General features: G+C 36.6%; 1 protein-coding gene across 1 annotated transcript in view; it reads left to right on the top strand.

The window, feature by feature from the left end:
- Nucleotides 1-1,655: 1,655 nt before the first annotated feature.
- Nucleotides 1,656-26,358, top strand: part of LOC128791403 (gamma-aminobutyric acid receptor subunit pi-like) — a 38,419-nt gene continuing 13,716 nt past the window's right edge. The window contains exons 1-6 of the mRNA XM_053949044.1: nucleotides 1,656-1,733; nucleotides 6,960-7,063; nucleotides 16,196-16,263; nucleotides 17,498-17,715; nucleotides 18,326-18,408; nucleotides 22,830-22,967. Coding sequence (XP_053805019.1) covers nucleotides 1,678-1,733; nucleotides 6,960-7,063; nucleotides 16,196-16,263; nucleotides 17,498-17,715; nucleotides 18,326-18,408; nucleotides 22,830-22,967 — 667 coding nt within the window. The 5' untranslated portion in view covers nucleotides 1,656-1,677. The remainder of the gene's footprint in view (nucleotides 1,734-6,959; nucleotides 7,064-16,195; nucleotides 16,264-17,497; nucleotides 17,716-18,325; nucleotides 18,409-22,829; nucleotides 22,968-26,358) is intronic.

Consider the following 26,358-nt stretch of genomic DNA (forward strand, 5'->3'; position numbering starts at 1 on the left):
AGCTCATAGTAGCAATTCAAAAGCTAAATATAAAAGCAGCTTTATGAAGTACTTATAAAGTCAGTAAGAGGCTTTTTATTTTTAGCATATTTTCCTGTGAGATAAAGATAATGAATGTAGAAAGCATCCAAACCCAAAATGAGATACGCAAAAGAGATCCCACGATCTGCACCAGGAGTGTTACAGAATCAGCATGTAGAGAGCAGTGTTCTGACAACACCATCTGCTCATTTGTGCTGCTTTTTCCTATTACCAGCTCTCTTAATGTCTCATGCATGATTTTCTGTGGAAGTCAGGAGGAGTCTATGATTTATTTTGACATTAATATTTACCAGGCTGGTGTATGCTTAAAGTAGCCAAGATGCTGGGAATGTTTCCTCATTTAAAAAGCCATTGAAATGGTTTTCCTTTTTCTTTGGAGACATTAACAAGTTATTTTGTCACTTCACTGTTACATAAAAGTCATATCCTATTCACATGGCATGAATTTAAGTAAGTACCACTAGTTTTGCTCTTACTAGAGCTGTAGACTGAAAGAAAAATTACTTTGGTTTTTAAAAAGTATGCTGGCATTTTACATTGGTCACTAAAGAACAGTGAAACAAAGTTTCAGGCTGTGAAACTTGAAGTTCTTTACTATTAGCAATTTACTGGGAAATGAAAATGCAAGATACTCCTGCAAAACTTATTCTGGACACTGAAAATAGGTTTGATTATCCCTTCCTGAAACCTAAAAAAGATATTCCAGTTGCATTAATTAACAATTAACAATTGTCTTGCAGGTTCTGGGTAAGTAGCATTCCTGATATGTAGGGTTGTTTTAGTGTTTTGAAGCAAGTCTTACAAGTAAGGTTTTTGTACTCTGCTGAAATACAGCAAAAGTTTGCACAGTCTGTGCATTTCAGATCTGTTGCATGACTGCATTACACTATGGATTGATACTCTTTTCATCCAGAAATGGATTACAGAGCTGACAGATTTCTTAAAATAACCATTGTGGATGTGATCATAGTGACAAAAGCAAAGAAATCCCATTCAGAAAAGACATCTTGCCTCAGCCAAACGTTCTGATGAATATGGATGGTTATATATGATTTATATACAAAGGATTTTTTTTTTAATAGCTAGCCATAGAAGCCTAAAATTTCATTTTTTCTCATTAACAAAAAGACAACCAAAGTTACATACCAGTGGTATTGATGTTATACATGTTCCAGAGAGGCTGCTCTTAAATAGCTCTGTGTTCTAAGATGGGGCCATGTATTGTCCCTTTAGAAGGGACACTGATATGCTGGAGATGCGCTCACAAGCATGAATAGCAGAGACAAAACTCAGTGTTTGCAATTCTCCTGCACAGGATGACATTATTTTTCACAGCAATTACTTTTCCTAATATTTAAAGGACAGAGGCTAAAATGAAAGAGCTGTACTATACTGGAATGCAGCTTCTGTTGGTTAGTTAAATTAATCCTGATGCCACCTCTTTTTTTTCAAGTTTTGAGATTTTTTAAATTGATGTAGATATTTGCTAATGCATTAGAAGATACTAGATACAATATCTCTAGTGTTTAAAACTTTTGGGAATTAATGTATTAGAAATGCATATGTGCTGTAAAAAATTTCCTTTACACCTTTTGTTTTTAGGAGCTACAAGAACTTCTGAAAGAACTTGTGACAATGTGCAGTCTTAAGTGCTGCAGTCTCAGAGCTCTTTTTCTATTGCTGCTCTATAGGTAAGAAGTATTTGTTAAAATTATTATTTCTTCAATATATTATTATATCAGTTGGTTTATAATAAACTTACTTATAAATAGAGACATATCTGATGAGGTAACAAAGTAAAATCTTCTTGGCATTTGAATCTTGCCTCTTACGTGGGTATTAATAAATACAGAAATACAGGACTGAGCTTCATGAATCTCAGCTGCCTTAAATGATTTTTTTTTAATTGAAAAGATTGATGAGGGAGAAAAAGAATGATATTTATGAAGCATATGAACCCTCAAATAAAGGATTACTGAATACAAAGTGAGTATTGTATCAGATGCTTAATAAATTCAGATGGGCACACGGTCCTTGCCTGGAGCATGGTGCCTTGCCCTAGGACAGAAGCACACAGTCCACCTAGATTTACTACAAGCTTGAGATAGTAAAATCATCATTGTGCACTAAAAGGAGAGTATCTTAAAAAGAATTACCTATTTTAAACACTGTTTTCTTATTCTCTGTTATGAAATTGTGAAGTCTTTAGGAAATCTGAGATGCATTATGCTGGAAAGTGAAAATTATCCCCTCTGGCTGCACATAGCCCTTCTAACAGTACAGCTGCCATGACAAAAAAATATAGAAATTGAGCACTTAAAATATATTCCTTCTATGAAAATGGGCAAAAATATTCTTTAAGCAATTTTAATAAGAAAATGCAAGCATGGACAGCTTAAACATTCTCATCACTACTTTCATCAGAAGTATTTAAAGTCTGTGAGCCAATTCTTTATCTAGAATTGCTTAAACTACTTCATCTCATAGTAGATTCCTCAGGATAAGATTCTGTCTGAGCTTTAACTCAAGTGGATGTGCAAACACTAATTTAGACAAAGCTTTCTCTCAGTAGTGGGAACAGGTGGAACAGTCCCCTGAAAATAAGCTTAAAGCATCCACCTCCCCCACCTTCTCCATTCCTATAGAGAGGTCTTTGTCCAAAACATGCACTTGCTCTAATTCCACCTTCTTTCCTCATCAGCTGTGACTTGCCCCACTCTGATGAGTGGATGACTCATGGATTAGCCATAATAAAACACTGCTAAAAGACCAACAATTTCAAAAGCACCTGAATAACAAGGAGGCAAAACTCCCCCAGGAGCTCAGCCTGTGGTGCACATTCCATGAATATCAGACAGACTGAATCCTCTTACAACTTCATCTGGCTGTGAGTGTCCAGAAGCACAGGCAGTTCATTCCTGAGTGTCATCCATGGGCTGAAGTGCACACACAGCACCTGTGTGAGTGCCTGGGTACGAGTGCACGGCATTGAGCTGATGTGCCTGTTGTACACAAATCCAGACACAGGCTGAGAAGAGGCTCTGGCCCTTGGTTATTTCACAGACAAGATGATGCTTGGGTACAAAAATGCATTTTTGCAGTGCACAAATCAGGAGGGGTTTGTGAAAGTGCTGTTTAAAATTAAAACTATTCTGCTTGGCACTGAAACAGAGAAATATTTCTAAATAAAACCCAAGGGCTGAGGTGCACCCAAAGCAAGGGCCATGATTTTTTGCCAAGTGGTCCCTTAGATATTCCACTTGGAAAATCTCTGCCTAACATGTGAAGAGAGTTTCTTTTACTGAATAATTTACAGTCAGTAATGGTATGGGGTTGTTTTTTTTCCTTTCTATCTCTCCCTGCCTGAATGACACTTCTTCACTTCACTTAACATTAAATTACATTACGATCACAACATGCCCCCCTTTTTACTATTAAAATCTATATCTGGGGAGTTGCTTGGATGATTTGTTTCCCAGATTTTTTTTTTTAAAGTAGTAATGAAAAAATTGAGGCAAATTTGTCATTATGAAGAATCAGATTTATAAATGCATGTTATTTGGTCTGAAGAAGGGTTCCAATTTGTTTCAGAGAGGGTGTTTTTAACATAAAGAATGCTAACCTGGGTTTATGGAATCAGAATTCTATGAATTTTTTTTTTTTTTTGAGTGATCTCAAGAGTATTTATGGTATTTCACTGTTTGTTTTTGTGCCTGGTAACATGATGTTTGTTTCAACCTCACCATTTACTAATAAAAAGAAGGTGACAGTACTGTCTGTTTCAAAGCAGAGAATTAATCAGTGATTTAGATTTTGCTACAGTTTATCTGCAAAGACCATATCAACCCCCATATCACTGAGCAAAGGTACGAAACCAGAGATAACAACTTTATTTGCATCTGTAAGCCCTTTGCCTGTCAGTGAATTGCCTGAAAAAAAACTTTTTTTATTCTTGTTTTCCTGGGGGGAGTGTTTCAAAAGCTTGTTCAAACAGTATCTGGCATTTTGTTTATCTTCTTGCAGTTCTAAGGTGTTTCTGTGTCTTTCAGGCTTTCGTGATACATATCTTCTGACAAAAAATAGCCAGAAAAAATATTCTTGTACATGTGTTTAGACTGTACTTATGCCTAAATAAATTATATATACTACTGTTTAGGGCAAATGTTCCTTTTTTCCCTTCCAGTTACCCCATTCTGTTAAGACACTAACTTGAAAGTACCTTAAATAACAAACAGTTGTTGAACCTTTCAAGTTTAGCCAAACCCATAAAAATTTGCAGTTTTTGCGTGTAAGAATGACTTAGGAAAATAAATAATTATAATTCAGCTTCTATAAAAGCAACCAGAGGGCATTGAACCTGATGGGTTAAAGCATTTATTAAGCATTGACAGCCCAGAACAGATAGATATTCTCAGCTGAAAAATTATTATATATTCAGGTTTTTTTCTGTAAACACCTGTTCACTCCTCAGTTGCTGAACACCTGTTGCAAGGCAATTCCATACTTCAATGCATGCCAAGGTATTTCACATACATTAAGAAAATGCAGGAACTTAGCTTCCCTTAACTATGAAACACAAATATAACAACACAAATATTTGTTAAAAGGGAAGCTTAGATGCATTGATGAGAAGATGCAGATGCATAACTGGAAGGAGTCTCAGCTTTTTTCTTTGTGAATGTGTGCAGCTGTGAGCTCACTGTGGCTGAGCTGGGAATGGAGCACGTGAATCAAAGAGCACTGAAAAGGTAACAGGGCATCATCCCTTAAAACACAGAAACCCCAAACTGCTCAGGGCACAGAACCTCTGCAGTTCCTTGTCTTTCACCACTGACAATCTGCCTCTGAGTGTCGCCCAAAGGCAGCAGGCTGCTCACACCATACACTCACGTTTAGGAGGCCTCAGGTTCCTTTCACTTGTTGGCTTGCTGTTCTAGGACCTCTCTAAGGTTCTGTGGCCAAACAGGACACAGGGGACTGTGCCTCATTAACTCACAGCCTTAATTACAGCATAACAGCTTTCCCAGGCTTACTTAACCATAAATCTCAAAAGACCTGTGATACGAGTCTACACATCACGTGTTAATGAGGAAAATTATAAATTACCACAGGTCATTTAAGGGAGGGACTTCCATAAAAAATTTAAAGATATATCTTAGAAAATAGAGTTAATGATAATGAACCAGACCACTCTGCAATTGCATGTTGATTGGCAGAATAATGATATACCTTAGCAGTAGAAAAGAAACAACTTTTCCTTTAACATTTCACAACGTGTAAAACTTACTCAAGAACAATCCAGTAAAGCTGTGAAATTAAGCTCATGCAGCTCACTGAACACTTAGCTAAAATTTATATGTAAATTACTAAAGGAGAGATATCTATTCCAAGTGCAGTATTTAAGAAATTAATTACATTCAAATGCATTTCCAATTTTAACACTTCTATGCAACATAAAACTGGCCTTATTTATAGTCAAATCTCAACTCAACATGACTCTGTTTCTTTAGGAAAAAACTTACAGGAGAAACTTCCCTTATTTCAATGCTGGCATTACTCAAGGGTACACTTAAGTAACAACATCATTCTTTGGCAATACAGAAATAAAAAACAGGGAATAAAAAAAGGAAAAAAAATTAGATCATTCAAATAGCTAAGATATTTGTGTTATAAGGCAGCTGATGAAAAACAGCTACTTCTGTGGCAATAGGGTCTGGTGAATAAAAAATTATACAGCAAGAGCAGCTTTTCAAGCCAGTGGACACCACATTTAAAACCACAGTGTGATTTGGCCATGTGCATTTGGTGAGATCATCTCAGCATTTAAGCTTTTCCAGTTTAAGATACTGGATTATTCCTAGTGTCTCAGTGTCCTGACAAAACAACTCAAGCTTTCTCAGAAACAGCAAAATTAAAATGAAAATATCAAGCTTTGGAAAGCTACAAGAGACCCAGAAATACAATGCAGAATAGAAAGCAGAGTTTTCAGGAGCAGCTCCAGAAAGAACTAAGACATTCAGTGAGGATTTAGCACTATAAGGGAAGATCACAAACCACTGGTAGCCCCTTACCTAATGGTTTATTCTTAGATTCTCCTCTCTAGGAGCAAATCACCACAGCTACAGCTCTTGCACCTCCTGCAGGAGAGCTGGCCACCCTTCTCCTGGTGTTTATACAGATGTCTGCTCTCCAGCAGCAGAGACAGTGCCTCTGCCAGCTGGGCTCACTAAGGCAATTAATTTGCTTCTCAACTTCAGAATTCATACCCCACCTTTCGCAAATCAACGGGAGCAAATAGTTGCTACCATCTGCGCTGTAATTTCTGAAGAGCACACCCTGCTCACGGTCTTGGGGTGCTCACCTTTGGGGTTAGGCAGAAAGGGTTTGTAATTATTAATATATAACTTCTATGGATTGTATTTGTAGCTGTTTCTGAACAGAGGAAGTACTTGAATTCTCATTATGCTTCACTGATTTTGGTCAACAGGATTATTTCTGTAGCCTGTTTAAAAATTGTGTTGTGAAAGCAGGATTTTAAGAGTGTTTTTATGCATTAGTCTCTGAGGTTGGTTTCTGTCTCTGAGACCTAAATATAATGTATTTCATTATGTAAAAAGAAGCTTAATAAACAACCAGCATCCCTTCCACATTCCTAGATTATAACCGTAATGCCCTGTTTACAGATAAAGTATTAAAGAAGATTGTTTCTCAGATGGAGTGTTAAGAAATAATAGACTTTAAGGTATAAAAAGAAATAGACTTAGAATTTAAGGTATAAAAAGAAACAATAAACTGTAAGGTATAAAAGAGTTCTTTTCCAATAAGAGACTAATACAGATTATGAAATCTGATTTTTTTGAATATGGGGTTTTTTTATTATGTCCTTTTAAAACATCCTCATTTTCAATTCCTTTCAGGTCAACGCAAATTCCTAAAGCTGAAGGAAAAGGTGAAATTCTACCTCCAACAATACAAAAAATAATAAAAGGGTACAACAAGTATCTACGTCCATTTTTTGATAGTAAGTAGAAAAGCTCTTTCAATAAGACTGAGTCATAACATAATGTGGTGTCTAAAGTTCAGCATGAGAGCAAATGGGTTTTTTCTGTACTTTTTTCCTCTGGTATCTGACAGCCACTGATCTGATTATATATGTTCTGTGATATAATAAGATAGAGTTTAATAGCTTTTGTGGCCCAAGGTGAAACTTGTCTATTCCAAGTATTTGCAAGCTAAACTTCCAGACTGTTAGAAAGCTTGACTGTCATTGTATGTGTGTTTTCATGAAATAAGCTGTAACCTCTTCCCTATTTAAAAGAGTAATTTCCTTTAATTTCCTAAATAATAGCTATAAAAAGCTTTGATTAAAGATTTGAAGGCTTTATATATCAAGCTGTTCATAACAGCACAGGCAAATCTTGTTACTATGCAAAGTACTTTGTGTCTCAGCTATAAGATTGCAAGAGAATTATTTAATAAATGATTCTTGCCTCAGGTCTTAAAGGTCACTGAACAGATTTACTGAGACCTGTGCAGGGGGAATGAACGGAAAACAGAAAATTAATCAAAATGTCAGTCCCCTGCATCAGAAACCAATGGTCACCAGATTGGAAGAGCCACACAGTCTACTGCATCGAGGCTGATTTTACTGCCCTGCAGTGCAGTCAGACACCTGAAATCTCAGGGAAAAACTTCTCCCTTATTTGAGTCAGGCTATTGGATGTATCAGAAGTACTGAGGAGTTACAAAGTGGCATGAAGAGATTGTCCTGGAGAAAGTGCAGAACACTGAAGAAGAAAATATTCTGAATGTTGAAAAGAAACTCAGCACCATGTGTCTGTCAGAAAATTAACTTGTAGTGTGAATGCTAGGCAATAGTTCTTAGGCTAGATGTTTGGAAATGTATGAGTGCAAATGAAATACTTTATATCCCTTTATATCCTGCTTAAACAAATGATTGACTAGTGATTTTATAAGACCACACTGTTACCTCTTGTTATCCAAGTGCCTGGTTCAGTATGGATGCTCCACATCATGTGCTGTTTCTGAATCTATTTATAATAATTTTAAGATAAACCTGTCTTTTGGGTTGAAGAAAAAGGGGAAAACTATTTCATCTGCTTGTTTTTATTGTAATTATCTTAGCTGATGATAAAACTGGTATAAAATATTTAATGCTCTAAGGAGATTGACAGCAAAATAAAATTAACTTTAATAAATAAACTAACCCTTCCTCATTGGAGATTATGCATAATGTAAAATAACTGTTCAGTGGCCATTAATATATTTTATTCATTACCTCATGTTAGTACTAGAGATATGTTGGCACTGCCATGATGAGTGTGCTTGGGTAGACAACAGAGTCTCATTTCAAAATCCTATAATTGTAATTAAGACCTACCATAAAGCATATTTGAGTTACAAATCTCCCTTTTCTCTATCTTTTTTTGCTCAGCTGTTGTATCACAGCCATGCTATAGTTATTTTTTTTCCTGGATGTTTTGCTCAGAGGGATGCAAGGGCTCTCTGGATGTGCCTAGAAATCCCAGAGGAGCTCGGGCACAGACTGAGAATGTCACACACAAAGCCAGTCTCACACCTCCAGACAGTGCCAGCATCGCTGCATATGCTCACTACAGCTCAGGCATGCAAACTGCCTCAGAAACCTTTGATGGATTTTTATTAGCTCTAGTGCTGAAGGAATGAGATGACACTCTGAAAAAAATACATTTTGTTGATGCCACTTCTAAATGCAGGGTTGGTGGTTTTGTGAGAAATTACTTTGTAGGAATAATTTGAGTTAGGATGACTCAGGCAATGCTTCTGATTTTTGAACCTCTAGCTTTTTGTGACATCTAACTTTTTGTGACAACAGGGATCACTTTCCCTGTTACAGAGGAAGGTGTGCTTGGGCTGGGGCGTGGTATCAGCCTAGTCCTGACCCCTCTCCATTACTGGCAGGGTGGGCTACACTTTGCATGAGGGTCAGACAGAGGAGAAGTGATTGCTCTTCTCAGAAGCAGAGCTAGCAAAGCACCTAAATCCTCGGCTTAACAAACCTGGGGAATTTATTTATCTCTGTGACCACAGCTATGCTAGCTTTGTTCCATGTAATATTTTCCTGACTTCTGTGGTGGTTTTTTGCCTGCAGCTGGTGTACCTTGTGTCTGTTCTTGGTAACTGGCTTTACTCAAGAATGACATCAATGTCTGCAGCACAGCTGTCAAAGAGCTGATGATGCCAGAGTAGCAATTAGTCATTGATACTTCTTCTGTGACTTCCCCCTGCCCACTGCCCAAATCCTTAGTTTCTTTGGGATGATATTATGTTAATTGTGAGAGACAGACCACTTAGAGATGGATCTTAAGGTCAAACAGCAGATTAGACTCGAGTAGGCTAATGAACAAATGCACATTAAAAACAAACTGGGGTATTCTGGTAGAGATCATCAGCTACTGTAAAAGCTTGCAAAGTCTTGATTGTGCAACCTATGAGTGATGATATACTCTGAGAAAGAAACTCGTGTTTCCAGAAATATGAACAGAAAAGGATGGCTATGCACCTGACAATCTATGTTTGCAGTCTTGAATGAAAGGATTTCTATAAATGGGAACCTAGTATGTGTATGTTGATATGCTGCTAAAGCCAGCCTTTTCAAGACACTTGGCTTACTTTTCTTTAGTTTTGGCCAAGATTCCTTTGCTTTCAAAATTATGTGTATTTCTGTTTATTAGCTCAGTTAGAAACACACTCATAAATATGCATGAAGAAATTTGTCATACAACTAGATGGTATTATTTGTGGGCATCTACAGTGCTTTAAGCTTAATATTAGTGAATCATAATGGAACTCTGAATTGTGGTTTTTATCAAGTATGAGAGGGCCAGAGGTGAGTTTAAATTTTAGAATAACCTCATTTAAAGTAATTTCAAATTTACTTGTCCTTGAAAATTTTCTTCAGACTGGAAAGGGCAATTTTTGAAGTGATGATTGCTGCCAAGATACAATCACATTCTTGTAAAATCAGAGTCATTGAGCTCTTTAATATTTGACAAAATGGGGTTTTAGTCCTGAAAAGAAAGTTAGGTATAAACAAATGCTCATAAAATGACAGTTCCTTTCTCCTAAAGCCAGAAAACCCAGAAATATTTACTAGTTAAGTAAAATTTACAGCAGCTCATACATTTTTAGTTTAATAAGCCCTCCATTTGCTTGTTAATTTGTTTTTGGTCGTTGTGCTAGGACTGGCAGATGACTGGAAATGTCCCAACCACATACCACAACTGGGGTAGTGTCATTAACAAGGCAACTATGAAGATCTTTTTCATTTGAGTCCAATGACTGCATAACAACATAAAAACTGTTTTCTCCTCTCCTTGCATGGATTGAATCTACTGCTTTTCTCAGTTTTTAATTCTGGATTTATCTCACCTTGTTTTGGTCATCTCCTCCTGCGCAGTCACCCCTCCAGACCCGGCTGTGCAAACGTTGCCATTTTTGTGTAACACAGACTGTCCTTCCCACCTCTAAGCACCTACATCAGTGCCCAAAGTTGAATTGGTTGAAGCCAGCCTTAGTGTGTCAGAGGTCTGCAGACAAGTAAAACTGGCTGAGTGTTTTGTGTTTGTCCATGGTGGGTGGCATGTACCAGTTGCCACATTGTGAGGGTATTTCAGACACTGCTAGCACAGAGGAATCTCAGCTGGACTGGTTATTTAGCTCTGCCCTCATCTGAATGTTGCTATTAAGAAAGTTCTCTTTTCTTATCTATAGCACTTTAATGTCCCTCTTTGAGCTGGTTCATCAAGCAGGTTTTCATAAATTAAGCAGATAGGTGCAATAAAGAATAAAAAAAACCCCAAACCCCTAATCTGGAATGAATGTAGCCATTCTTTGTACTGGAATATGAAATGCTCCTATACTAATGTTAGCAGATATTACTCCTCAATATAATAGTATCTATCCTACTCTTACAGATATATATGGAATACTTCTATAGAAAAGCTGGCATAAGGGATTTAAAAATCAACAGTTATTTCCCTTAAATGTGCTACATTACCCTAATACTTTATCTCAGCAATACAAGTTGATTTCCACCTCAGGTTTTCTGCTGGAACCATGTAGATCAATTTTGTAACTTTATGTGCTGTGCCAAACTCTCTGAATTAATGAGCAATTCCTGCAGACTTCAGTGAACCTTGGATTAGGTTCATAGGTTGTTAAGGGATGCATAAAATCTTGTAAATAATTTTATACAAATAGATTTTGTTCTGTGATTGAATGTGATAATTTAAGTGTTCTAATTAAAAAGAGAGATACTAGGAAAAGGTCACAGCTAAGTATATTTGAATATGGAAGCTTCTTTCAAGTGGAACAGAAAAGTGTCATGCTTACATCAGTTATTCTAAATCACATTTAAAAGATTATTTTCTTTCACTTCATAATGAGTAATACATTTCATAGACTTAAGTTTTAAATTAAAGCAAATAAAATTTTTGGGTCCAGCCTTCTGTCTAAGACCTGTCATCATGGGGCTTTTTCCCTCAAATGTTGTTTTTATTAAGCTCTATAAATTTAATTAGATGGAGGCATTTCAGTCTTCAGAAGTGTACGAAAAACACAAAGAGATATCAGAATGTTAGCTGTGTCGGACATCCATCCTTTGGTTTAGTGAGACAAACTTGCAGAGCACATGAGAAAGAAATACCAAATAACCACCCTCTAAAGTCTATTTTAAGTCCTAGCTAGCCAATATCTAATCCTTTAGAGAAAAGCAAAAAGCCCAGAATATGTAAACTTCAGCATACCCATGGTAATGGAGATTTTCCTTCTTTCCTCAGAAGACACACTAAGAGCATCTGATTGCCACCAAACCCAGCTTCCTGCATGCAGGACAGTTTGGGTTTTGGTTTTTGGGTTCTCCCCTCCCTCTCCAACCCCTCCAAAGGCTTGGCTCCAGAGACTCTAAATTATAAATGGTGGTTATGCTCAGATAGTAAAAAGATCAATTTATTTGTAGTTTCCTGTTGTCTCCAGCATCCATAAACTTTGCTTTGCCAAACAACTACTACTGCATGTATTTTATGACATTGGACAAGTCATCTTTCTGATTTCTCTTTGAGGAGCTGAGTAAACAATGCTCCTTGATTTTTATGTTACAGGATTTGATATTAAGCTTCCAGATTTTTTTGTCTTTTGGAATATATCTCTTTCTCTCAACCAAAACAGTGTCTGCTGTTTGAACATTTAATTTAAATGTGGAAAACAAATCTTGTCACAGTCATAACAGTCTTGCCAATACAGAATAGATTGCAAGATAACTTAATTCTGTGCATTACTCCCCATTGCAATAATGCTGCTGCCAAAGCATAAGATGGAAAGAGCATGTTAAAATGATTATCTGTGACAGCCTCTAAATCCTTGTCAAAGGCACTGCTTGCCAAAATGGTTTCCTATCTTGTGTGTGCTGCCTGTCTTATTTGTCCCCCCATTAATTGCTTGCATTTGTCTCTATGGGAACATGGGGGGTTTGACAAATGATTTAACAAGCTGTTGTTAACATGGTCCCCACCAATTTTTGTCTTGTCCACAAACTGCACCAGCAAAGCAACATCAATGTCTAAAAATTATTGATGTAAACAAATAGGATTGAAACTGATTCGTGCTAGAAATGGGTCTGTCTTCTGATGCCTTCAAATCAAGAATTACAGTTGAGATCTGTTGGAAGGCCTGTCTTAACCTGTCTGCTTTCTGCATGTAACTATTTGTCAAGAAAGATGTCTTGTGGCGGGAAGTTAAATGCACTGAAAAAAATCTAAGCATTATGTAAGAATTCTGTAATACTCCAAAGCAAAGCTGGCAACCAGAGAGACAAAATGAGGGTTTTAGGAATGATTATTATAATATATTATGAGGTTTAGGAATTATTATTCTAATAATTCATTATTATTATGATAATTTTCCTTCTAATTCTCTGTTTACTTGCAGTATTTTATCCAGTATTGCTGAAAAGATGAGCCATTCTTCCAAAAATCCTTTTGAGGCCTTTCTGAATGTCAGAATTGTTTTGAGTTTTCTTAAACTAAATGCAAAAGGGCTCATGCTAACGGCTCAGCACTGGAAGTTATTGATAGTGCTGATCCATTGCAGTAGCAGGTACACACGTGACACACTGGTGGTTTATTTTGCTGCTACAGACCGGGATCATTGCAGTGAGTGATCCAAACTTAATTTTTAGGTATGCTATCTGCCACTCTTCTGGCTGCTTTCCCATTTGGGATCACTATGAATATCTATAAAGGGCATAGAGGAACAGTTTACATAAATTGCAGTAAAATTAAAACGTGTGTTGCTTAGGCTGCACAGCCAGTGCTGTAACAAGGCACTCCCTTTGGCAATGCTCTGCCATGCTTTGAAGATTCCCTTCAATAATGCAGGACAGAGTGACTTCAGTTGTCTTCTGAAGATCAGTAGATTTATTCTGATGTTGTCATTATACACAGAACTTCTGCCAAACATATGGAAATGTAGAATGACTGCCTCATCTGGTTTGCTGCCCAGTTCTTGACACTGTCAACAGGAGACCTTTCAGAGGAAGTTCAGAGGAAACCCTGGTGAATAATTATGAGCAGACTCATTCTGTTATTAGTACTTTACAATTTATGGTGCCTTACTAAATAAACATTTATCCTCACATGCAAAAAAGAAATCAGCATTTAACTATTAATGTTGTTCTGATTTGATTAATTGCCGGAGCAAAGCTGTTCTCAGCATCTTGTATTGTGTTAATAAAGGTCCTTTCCATAATTTGTTTTCCTGCACAACTCCTCCCATAGAGCACATTGCTGTATCCAGGTTGATGTAATTTCTGCTGAGTTTTTGTGGATGCTGGGCTGGGCAGGCTGGGTGCTCTTGGGCAGTGAGGGCTGTTGGCTGGGGCGAGTGGAGCAGGATGGTTTTGTCTGTGTTCAGCCAGTTTGAGCTTGAAGTACATCTTAACCTGAGCTGGATGTCTTGTGGTGCTTGGGAGTCACCCAACACTGCAATTGTGTTACTCGGTAATATTTTGAAAAATATTTCAGCAGGAAAGGAAAAAAGGATCTACAAAGTTCTGTTTGTCTGATTCCAGAGAAATTAACCCCTGCTTAATTTCAGTAATCTTTCTGGAAAGTCAGCTTTTCCTCTCACATGCCTAACAACCTAGCACTGATGATACTGAAATGACACTAATGGACATTTTCCCTAATCTGTATCACTTTACTGGGCAAGGATCAGGTGTTGTTCCTACTAATAAATCATGATATAATAGGAAGAGTTGGATTATTCCCAGCCATGATTCTTGCATAATCATCTGAACACTGCATTGTCCTCTCCTTGGAGTGGTCCATCATTAGGCATGTGCCTTGCTGGATGGGGTTCTCCCCAAATCATCGTGTGATAGTTGGAAATAATATGCTCTGTTACAGTCACACATGGGAATCTCTAGGAAGACATAAAAAAACCCAGAATATGCATTATAAATCACATTATTTTAAAATTAAATGGTTTTTGAGGGTCTGATATCTTTTGAGACTGGCAATATTGTGCCTGCAATTATGATATAGTACAATGGTAAATACAAGTATTAATTGTTGCACCTCAGGTAGTTGGGATGAGTTTCTTAGGGGTTGAGCTTTTAATCCTGGAGGGAGAAAAAATGAATTTATTCATGGAGTATGGAAAGAATGGAAAGAAACAGAAGAAAAACCTGTCAATGATCTGAGAGTTTTTCAGTCAATTTTGTTTCAAAGTTAACTTTGAAACAATTTTGTTTCCAAAGTATTTTTCCAATATATGAACAATAGTTTCTAAATCCAATGTATAATTTAATAGTATATAATAAACATGCATATTAGCAGCAGGGCATGCTGCAAACCTGCAGTCCTGTTTTAAGCTGGAGCTTTATATTTAAACTTTCAACCGAGTCCAGAACAAAGAACATAAAAATTTTTTTTCAGGAGTGACAGATGTGCAATGATTTTAGCACATGCATTAGAAATAGAAAATATTTTGGAAACAATAAAAATGCTAATTAAATGTCTTAGAATGAAACATTTTTTTCTTTAGTGCTATTCAGGAGGGTGGAGTTGGATTCCATGTTCCTCTGGATGCCATTTGGGGCCATACAGGAGATTTCTACAAAATGTATTGCAAGGAGCCAAGAAGGGCTTTCAGCCGTGTGCTGTGAGATAGGGGCACTTCCAGCTACAGAGATCTTACCTAAAGTATTTCTGCATTTCTCAGTGCTGTGTTCTCTTCTTCTCGATTTCTTGGAAAGATGCACTGGTTTAATATTAATTTCTTTGTACAAGCACTCTTAATAATTCTGCATATATTCAACCAGGAAAATGTTTCCATCAAAGCTCTGCAAAAATTATGCATTTTAAAATACACAGCTGGTGATCTTCCTTCCAACAGTGTGAAATGCACATTCAGGAGGAAATGGGAATCAGAGCAGACTGACATTACAATAAGAACTACTTGGTAAGGTGTTTAACGACACTGAATAGACTGCAGCTTATGGCAAGTTTTCCTTTATAAATGAAGGTATTTAAATCACAAGTTTCCTGCTAGCAGTCAAAGGCAAGATATTAAATCACAGCGATACAATATATACCATAAATCCTTAAATGGACAGTAAAGAAAGTCACTCAGCTGTGCCATCTGGATATGAACCATGTGACATTGCCAGGTGAAACTTCTGACTTCACCCACATCTGAAGGACCAGATGTTGCAACTGGAAGAATTCTTTCCACTGCTCTGCTCCTCACAGCAGAAGAGTGTGATGTACCATGGGGATTGTGCCTTCCACACCTTATTGTGTAACATTTTCCCCAGCACGTTTTTTTCTGGGGGAAAAAAAATCATATAAACCAGGAAGTATTTAAGAAACAAAGCCTGTTTCTGAAAACTAAAATAGTTTTAGCTCAGAAGTATGACATTTTGGTTAAGAACATGAAAATTCTTGCATAATCTGTGTTTGAGGAATATTTAAGATAGCTTCTAAACATTTAGGAAAAAAATGGAAATATTTTGTAGACAGTTCTCGTGAACACTGAATATTAAAGAATTATGAGCTACATTCTGACTTTCTCTTTTTTTTTTTTTTTGCAGATGGTCCTGTGTCAGTTGGAATGAGTATGGACATTGCAAGCATTGATACAATATCAGAAATAAATATGGTATAGTAGTTTCTGCAGTCTTTTTTTTTTTTTTTGCTTGTTGATAAGCTGATATCTTGTGCTTACAGCTGCTGGCAATACAACTTTGGGCTTGTCTCCTTGTGAAGTCAATATGGGTTAGGAGATGGAATTCTCTTTTTCACAGCACACAGTGTTTATAACACTATAATAAGCATAGAAATGCAGCTGTGAATCCCACCTCTCACAGATACAAACAGAAATCTGCTACTGAGTATTAATCTTAATGAGAAGCATGTGGATCAATTCTTATTTTCCAGCTGAAATGTCTAAATCTTTATGCATTTCAGAAAAATAAAGATGTATTCATGTGCCTTTGAAGCCACTCTCTCTATTATTAGATCCAGCTGAACTCAAGCTGTCTTTCTCTTCTATTGTTGCTGTCACACATTAATTTATTCCAGCTGTGTTTAATTTAATTTGTATCATTTGTTCTAGAACAAACTATGAAATGGAATGTACTTTTTACTTAAAGATCCTCCATTGGTACACAGAAATAAAAAGAAAAAAAATTACTCAGATATTAAATATGAGTATATTAGTAATTAGTAATTTTTAATTACTATTTAGAAAGGTGAAATAAGGTCAGAACTTCAGATGAATTTATAATATTGATAAAAACACACCATAAAATAAAAGGTTGTTTTAAAAGTGTTAAGAAATAATGTGATCTTAATGTAGGACTGCAAGGCATATCTAAATTGAAGAGGAATTGGACTGAGTGCTGTGTTCAAGGTCTTGATAAATTTGGTACCACTGTTTCCTTTGTGATGCTAAAAGGAGAAATTGTACTAAAAGATTCCTTTCCTGTTTCACTAACTTCTTTTGTCTATGTGAATTTATTCTACTTTTTGCCCTGTGCTCTTAAAACATTCTTATTAGCTAATGTGAATGAGATTTGGAACTGCGTACATAAATCATTCTAAAACTTCAAGTTTTACAGAGCCAGATTATCTGCTTACAAAGCTCTGACTTCAGCTGATTCATAGCCCCAGACTAAGGCCAGCAGCTTTTACTGTAAATGACCATTAGAACAAAATCTACCAACCTCACATGGAGTTCTAGAAAATTTGGCAGAATTCAGTACAGCTGCTCTTGGAGTGCCAGGGACATGGAGAATCACAGTTTGTGCCCAGCAGCTGTTTCCATATACTTCTGTAAAAGTGCAGCACAGCACAGGCTCCCTTTGTATGACAAATTTGATTTTCTCTTTCAGGACTACACAGCTACCATATTTCTAAGGCAGCGATGGACTGATGAGAGGCTTTGCTTCGATGGTAATAAGAGTTTGAGCTTAGATGGTCGACTTGTGGAAATGCTTTGGGTACCAGATACCTTTATAGTTGATTCAAAAAAGTCTTTTCTTCATGATGTCACTGTTGAGAATCGTCTTATAAGGATATACCCTAATGGAACAGTCTTGTATGCTATAAGGTATGTAAATATCAGCCTTTATGATTGTGCTTACTTATGTTTTAAACTTCCCAGGTTCTGCTTAAGAAAATGGGTCTGTTTGTAAAAATAGGGTCTTGTAGTTTTAAGAATATGTAATATTCTTGATCAATATGAATAAATCCTTACATTTAATAATAGATCTTCCCTACGTAGCCCCTTTTGCTTTTGTGCAGGCTGAACACAGGAATTGTATGTTGCCATTCCAGTTTGCAATGAAGCCATCACAGGGGAAAGCAAGCTGTGATGATGGACTTGCGTGATTTATTGTGAATTACTCTTTGTAAAAGGTTTTGATAAATATAACAAAATCTTAACGTATATTGCAAATATCAAAGGAAAATGTGTACTGTGAGAAGGGAGCAAAGGTTGACCTTTTTAGATCATCACTGAACTCAGCTGTTCTGCAGTGGTTTCTCTTTGGGATTGTATTACTCTTGTACATTAGATACCAGTAAATAATAGATTTTTTTTTCCTCACAATAGATATTAGGCTGAAAGTATTATTTCAAGAAGGATACATGGCATTTTTTATTTTTACTGATGAACGATTTTGTCCCATTAATACTTAGAAAACTTTTTTTTTCCCAAGGATCACCACAACTGTTTCATGCAGCATGGATCTGACTAAATATCCAATGGATAAGCAGACATGTACTTTGCAACTGGAGAGCTGTAAGACACGTAATCCTTATTGTTTTATACAATTAGAAAAATATCTGTGATCTATTTTTGCTAGATATTACCAGAGTGGCTGGAATTTCCATAGCAGGCAAGGGATGTTATGTGGCCATTCCCTGTTGAATCACAGTGGTACCTGTGTGCAAAGATGTGTGTACATATGTGCAGATGACATCGCTGGAGATGGCATGGCAGTACTGAACTGCTGCAGTGCTAGTTAATGATTGAGCAAAATCCTGGGAGACTCTCACAGGCTTGGTCTTGCAGTGCATCCTGCAGTTGCTGTCTTGGTCTTCAGAGGGAGTTCTGTGAGCAGGCATTTTCTAGCACAGATGAGATAATTTTTTTTCCCCTTCAGAGAGTATGTAATTTTTTCCCCCTAAGATAAAATCCCTTTAGGAAAGAAAAAAATCAGAATAAGGCTTATTTGTTAGGCATATAGTTCATATTTCATAATTTACTGTTTTCAGATCTTATTCTGACTTATTTCATTGTCTCTGTATCAGTGCCCTGGTAAAAAATGTGATCAATTGATGAACAAGAGTAAATATATATATATATTTTTTTTTCATTTTTATCAATCAATGTTCTCATATTTTCTTTGAAATTAGTCCTCTAATATTTTGTAGGCATGGTTACTTTGCAAACACACAAATATTCACTTTTTTGGTTAAATGTTTGCTGTTATTCATATGACAAGACTCTAGAAAATAATTTTGGCGTGGGATAACACAGAAGAATAACCAGTTCTGTAAGATGAAAATATATATTTAAAATATGTGTCAATACATGCCAAAATCTTTTAGAAGGCTTTTCAGTACTTGTCAAGTTTTATTCTGTATCTTTTCAGAAGTGTGTGTTGTTCATCTCTTGTTGTTAATGACCAATTAGATTGCCACAAATTTTCATTTTAGACAGAGACACAAAGGAAATTAACCCAAAACCTTCTTCACACAGGCATCCCTCTAGAATAAGCAGTTTTATGAGATCTGTTTAACAAACAGTGATTTGAATTGAAATTGGGATTTGTCTTTATTTTCCTTTGGAAAAGCATATTGGTAAATCAGTGTATATAGATTTAAATCAACAGCACTGCCTAATGAGTAACTTAGTATTTTCTCTAGTTCCAGAATGAAATATACGTCCCACAGGAATTTACAATTTATTTGACAGGATTAAAAAAATAAAAAGGAGAATTCCCCATATAATTAAACCCAAGCTTTTTTCAGATTGGTTCCATCTGCTTTTTCAACAGCACACAAGTGTCTCTTGTCCAAGGGGAAAACCCAGTCATGTCACAACAAATACTCCCATTACTTTGGTGTTTAGTTTTGAGGAAAACATAGAATCAACAAATACAAAAAGGAATGAGTGTGCCTTGGGCTGTGGCCTTTTCTCATCAATGCACTGTAATCCTTTCTTTTGGGTAGGCTGGAAATGGGGTTTGTTTTCCATGTGATAAGCTATGTTAATATATAGATGAATAATGTCATCATCCTGCTATCACACTGCATGCCAACACCATTACCTGGGTTTAAGAATTGTGAATGCAGACATACACACACGTCTGCACAAATATGGATGCTTATAAATAAAATGTAAAATCTATAGCAAATATTTGAACTGAAACAAAGAGGCTTTTATTATTATTAATATAAAGACAAATATGTCATGATATTATGAAGTAATGGCTTTACAGAATAAGGCATCCCCAGTGACCTTTCCAACATACTTTTCTGTTATTGCTAGTTAGTAACTTTAATTGACTTGTACTTTCTACATAGCAAAACACATTTTGGCCAACATGTTATTGTTTCTCCCCCCCCCCCCCCTTTATTGCAACACTTTAGAAGGTAATGCTGGCATTTGTTAGAAAACAAAGACTTGGCACTCTGAGTCTCTGTTGATATGGGTGCTGTGACATTTGAGAAAGTGGAGGGTTCCTGCCTTGGTTGGTGCTGCCAAGGAGGGGTTCCTGCTCTCTGCCATGTGGCAGGGAACACTGCCATTCATCCTTGCTGGGCTGTAGGGTTTGTCCTCACATTTCCCTCACACAGACCCCAGTCCAAATACATATTCATGTCTTGGGCCCATCTCTGAAATTTTATTTCTTTTTGAACTTGTCCTTTACCATTTATTCAGTGAAGAGCCATGTGAAGGCACTTAACTTGTGCTTGACAATCAGTGAAAATTAAAATTAGCAACAGAAAAGTAAAGAAACTAATTTGTATTAGGCATTATGAATGTTTAATCCCAAATTTACTATTCCTGTAGTTAACCCTATTGACATTAGCAGCTCATACTCTATCAACAATGTACAGGAATGAGACATTCTGGGCTTGAGGAATTAGGTAGGATAAAAACTCAGTGTCACATAAAGAGAATAGAGATTACTTGTAAAAGCCAAATAACATGGGCTTAAGGATTTTGTCTCTATAAACTTTTGAAATGTTTTATAATTAGTAAAATGTTAATCCCTTGAATAAAGAACAACTTTGCACAGAGGAGCACTGTACTATTTAACTTTACTGACTATTGGGAAGGCTCTCTCAGTAAAAAATTCTTCGTAAGAGTTTTGGAATTATTATACTCAAAGAATTTTCATAGGAAAGATCACCCAAGCCTACTAATTGTTCCACTAATGAGAATATTTTGGAACAAAAGCAAAATAATCTCTGTTTCAAGATATGCTCGTTATCATTCATGTGGGCACCAAGAACTTCTCCTGTCTCACACAACTTGGAAGGCTGAATATCTTATGAAAACAAAAAGGAATTTACTGTGGTACTCTAGTTCTTTGGACTTTATTTAAATGTCTGAAGTTCATTTAGACTGAAAGGAAGTGAAACAAATCCATGGCTGGAATCATGCATAAAAACTGGTTATATGAGCCTCCTTGTTTTGACTAAGGACAATACAATCATTTGTTTATACAAAATGTTACTTCTATTTTACATCTCACAAATCTGGGAAATTTCCCAGAATGTGGTTTTAGGGAATTGAAAACTTAGCTTGGATGCATATGCTTTTGGCTTAGTCTTTTGACACAAAAGTGTTTTGGCTTTAATTGCTATAAATGTGATAATGGGAGCAGATATTCCAGGCCATGATACCTTTTCATATAACTGCCAGTGATAGTGAAAACAAAATTTACATTTAAAGAATGAGCAGAGAAAGAATTTTCAGGTGAAATTGTAATTTAATAGATAACCAGCCCAGTGTTTCCTTACAATAAAATTTATTAACTCCTTTTTTTCCTGCATGAGATGGCTGGAGAAACCAGTTCTGTTTTGTCATTGCAAGAAAAAAAAAAACCAATAACTTAAAAATATTAAAAGGCACTTTTTTTTGGTTGTTTTAATACATCTCTTTTTTCTGTGATTCTTGAGCTTTGTTAGTTTTGCAGCATATACCCTTGTGCAATGTATTGCATTATTGTCTCACTGTAATTTACTTACAGGTGACTGAAGTCTAAAAATAATCACCAGCTCGTGTTTCTGTTCCCTAAGCTGAGCTATTAACTTGCACAATATAAATCTGTCAAATACAAGAATGATTGATCTAAGAAAGCTAAAGAAAAAAGATGTTCAAATGCTCCCTGTTAACATGTAAATTACATTAACATAATCTTGAATTAATCATATACACTAGTCTGTAAAGTGGCTGCCTTTTATATAACGGGGAAAAGCTACAGAGTATTTTAGCTATGATTGTGCTGCACATTGACAAGTGTGTGCAAAACACAGTTGCCTTCTGATAGATGATTCATCCAGCTCCTAATTACTACTTGAAGGTTAAGAGGGAACCTCCTGGGGCCCCTGAAGCATGCCAGGCTGTTGAGCCTGCAGAAACATCAGCTTCTAAGCTGGTGTCCTTGGCAAGTATCTGAGCTCTTCAGCCAAAACCTTGTCCCAAGTGATGATTCAAGCTCAGGTTGGAGCACAGCACTAGTGAGCAGCAGCTGTGCTGCTCTCCTCATCCCTTAATATCTCTGGGAATGAGGAACAGCGCACTGCACCGAGAAACAGCATCTTGGGATGCAACACAGGGCACATTTCATGTCTAGTCAAAATGCTGGCAAGTGCAGTAATTCATAAAAGCTCTGTTTTCTTAGATCCTAGTAGCTTTTGCCTTTAGAATACCAGGTGGTACTAATCTATTTTATTAGTTTGTCATTTTTACTGAAATAGAAGATATAAAAAGACCACCTCCAAAAACGCTGGCTTTTAACTCAGGAGACTTTGCATGGTATTGGAAATTTTGTCATGAACAGGCATTACAATCTGCCAAAACTCATCACTGTTAATGTCTAATTGCACTTTCAGAAATAAGAAACAGCTGAACCCTAAGTGTGCTCAACACAAATTAATTATTGTGCAAAATAAACACTATTGTTGGCCTGTGTCTCACTACAGGGGGTTATAACATCAATGATGTCATGTTTTACTGGACCAGAGGAAATGATTCAGTTCGAGGTTTGGACACACTCCAGCTGGCCCAGTACACAGTAGAAGACCACTTTACCTCTGTAACTGAAGCTGTGTATGAGACAGGTAAAACACCCCTAAAAACACTTTGTGGGTGCAGTTTGAACTATGGCTTTGGAAAGAGAGCAGCATTAAGGACCTGAGCACTGCTTTCTGTTAGGATGACAGTTTTCATGTTCTAATAATTACATTCTTGAAGCCATAAATACTTTTCAAGTTACAATCAGAGACCAAGCTAATATAAAGACTGAGCATTTTCTTAGAAGCTACACATTATCTAAAGAATTATAAACAAGAATCTACTGCTCCTTCCATATGTCAGGGAGAGCTCTTGTGAAGGAAGAGAGCATGCAATTGGGCATTTAAATTGGAGACAGACCAGGGAGCTCGGGATACCCAGCTCAGATCAGCCATTCTGGCTTTACAAGGCAAGTCAAAAGCCTCTATTCATCTGTGGAAATTCCAAGAATATGCTGTGTGCTTTCACAGCTGCAGGAATTTGAGTTTCATGGCTACTGCTTGTAGGAGTTGGTCTGTTTCTGTGGCAGCCTCTGCCCAGCCTGGTGGGCAGCAGGAAGGAGATTGCTTGACCTGAGGTTCCTGTGCCCAGGGAAGGGTCAGGAGTGTTTCCACAGACCTGCTCCTCTGCCGAGCTTAGGAAACTGCAGGACTCTAACCTCAGGGAACAGTGTGCTCTTATTTATTTTCCAGAGATTTTGAAAGGGATTTCAGAGAGTTCAAGACCTGTGAAACCTTTTTGTTCTTTGAGTTATTGTCAGGTCCTTCATTGCTGCTCTTCACTGTGTACCCGGTTTCTCTTCTGCTCAAGTCAGCACACCCACACAAGGGTGTGATCTTTAAATCAAGACACACACATCCTTCAAAACTGCAGTTTCACCAGAGGGCGTTTCTAATTCTGAATCACAGAAATATAGTTTCTCTAGTCCATTATTGGGTATTTCTGCTCTAATAACAAAACACAGAGAAACTTGTGATCTAATTTTGGGTATTAATTCAGGCTAAAAAATTGAAGTTCTCTAAATGGATATAAAAGTATAAATAAAATACATACTAGCAGGCTCGAGGATCACAGAGTTTCTTGCTAGTTATGTAAGTGACATCTGCTTGCCTTCCTCTTTACAGCTTCTGGGTAAGCAGCATCAGGTTCAGTCAAAGAATAATCCTTTACTGCTGATCTGCCCAGAAGGGTATTAGGACCCTTGTATGTTCACCATACCAGGAAAGTGGAAGAGGAAAGCTACTTAATTCCTATCACATTCTATCACAGAATCAGGACTTTAAAGACAAAAAAAGTTTGGTTGTTTTGTTTGTTTTGGTTGGTTGGTTTTTGGTTTTGTTTATTGTTTAACTAAATTGGCTAAAACCAATTTCCAATTAGAGTTGAAGAGGTATGATCAGATGAACTGTACTCTTCTTCCAGTAAATGATGCTGGCTTCCTCCCTTTGTGTTGGCAGGAATCATATATATATAAGTCAAAAGGCACTTTTTGTTTTAATTACACATTTTAAGACACACAAATTAATTCAGTTAAAATTTCTCACACCTGCTTGTTCCAGATCTCCTGTTCAAGACAGCTATGTTATCAAATGCTATGCAGTGCTTTTACAATTTAATCTCCAAATCCTCTTAATTTTCTATTGAGTCATTCTGAACTAGGTGCTATTTTCTACAGTTTTTTTGGAAAGCAATGCCTACTGTAGGCCATATTAAAAGAAAAAAGCAACCAGATTATGGAGTTGTGTAATCAATTTTGAAATGAAAAATGATGTTTTGCATTTCCTCAGGGCCATTAATAGATATGAGAGTAGCTTATAAATAACAATAACGTTATAAATAACAGCTATTTATAACCGCTACAATTCAAAGGGCTAAAGCTAAAGTTATAAGAGAAGAGCTGTGTGCAGTATTTCCTAGCACAGCAAAAAAAGCAATCAGGGTTTGATACTCTGTGAACTTGAACAGGCAGTACAGCTGCTGTGCAAGTGAAATATTGTACTGAAGTGCAAAACCCAAGTTCACGTACAGCCACTGACAGAGCCAAATTTAAAATGCAGTCAGCAAAATTCCTGCATAAGTAACTTCAGTAAATTTAAGAAAAGGACACTGAGGATTAATCTTGTTTGTAGAACAGCATGTATCACATAATAGTAATCACATTACTGTAATCACATAATAGTAAGTCACTTTGAATGATGTTAGCTAGATTTCTGGCTAGGGTTTGGTGTTGATTTTGTTTTGGTACAGAACAATTTCATTTTGGACGTGGGTAATTTAATTGCTAGAACCATTTCCTACATGTCTTTAACTATAGTCCTCATTCTCTGTACACTGATAAAATCTTGGACTCCCAAACCATATTATCTGCATCAGTGGGTGCTACGATTTTATTTTAGCTGTCCAGCCAACACCACCTGCATTCTCAGAGTAATAAATACTAATATAAAAAGCTTGCTTTTCTTACTGGAAAAAGATAAAAGCAATGAAGAATGGTTACAGTGTAGCTTTTTGTATAAATAATAATAGAAATAAGGCTGAAATACATTTTAAAAATTCATTTAATCTATTCTTGTGTCACAAGGCAAGGTCATCTATATCTGCAGCCTACTTCCTGACAGATGTTTCTAGGAGTAAATCAGACAAAACTCCAAAGTGTCTGCTTCACAGCCTCCCTAGATGATTTTTTTCCTGGTGTTTATTACATGCATATTTTCCTCATGTCTGATCTTGAGCTCCCTTGCTGCATTTCAAACCCATTATGAGAATATTGAAGACAAATGTCCTGCTTTTATTCAGCAGCCTTTTCACTGTATCAAGACTGATATATCTTTTCTCAGACCAACAATTTTCCTCTTTTTTAATTCATATAAGAAATTTTCTAGATATACTGTCTTTGCTATTGTTCACCCATCGAATTTTCATCTCTTTGCTGGTATGCATCACCCAAAAATGGGTTCCCATTAGATATGCCCTGAGGATGGAAGGGTTTACTTAATGTGTTCCATGAAATCTGTTCCTCTTTATGCATTCTAGGCTGATATTTGCCTTTTTTTCCTGAAAATTATCATGCACTTTTGACTTTGTTCAGCTAGCGATTCCTCCTAGTTCTCTGACTCCTTTTTTGCCCTGTAACCACATGTTCCCTGAGCTCTGGGAGCTGGTGATTCCCATTTAAGTGCAGGACTTCATACTTGTTGAATTCCCTTGTTTTACTTAGGTTATAATAGTTGGTGAGGTATTTTTGAACTCCAGTCCTGTTCTCCAACGTGCTAACTCCACTCCTAACACACTCATGGTATGTCATCATGTTAGGGAATACTTTTGGGCACAGGACAGACCCTATGTGTTCCCACTTGCTAAATGCTTCTATTTTCACAGCAAGCAATGGCTAATTAATCTCAATTTCCATTTTTAGTTGGAGAAAGAAGCAAAAACATA

This window comes from Vidua chalybeata, chromosome 8, assembly GCF_026979565.1.
Source record: "Vidua chalybeata isolate OUT-0048 chromosome 8, bVidCha1 merged haplotype, whole genome shotgun sequence".
NCBI lineage: Eukaryota > Metazoa > Chordata > Aves > Passeriformes > Viduidae > Vidua > Vidua chalybeata.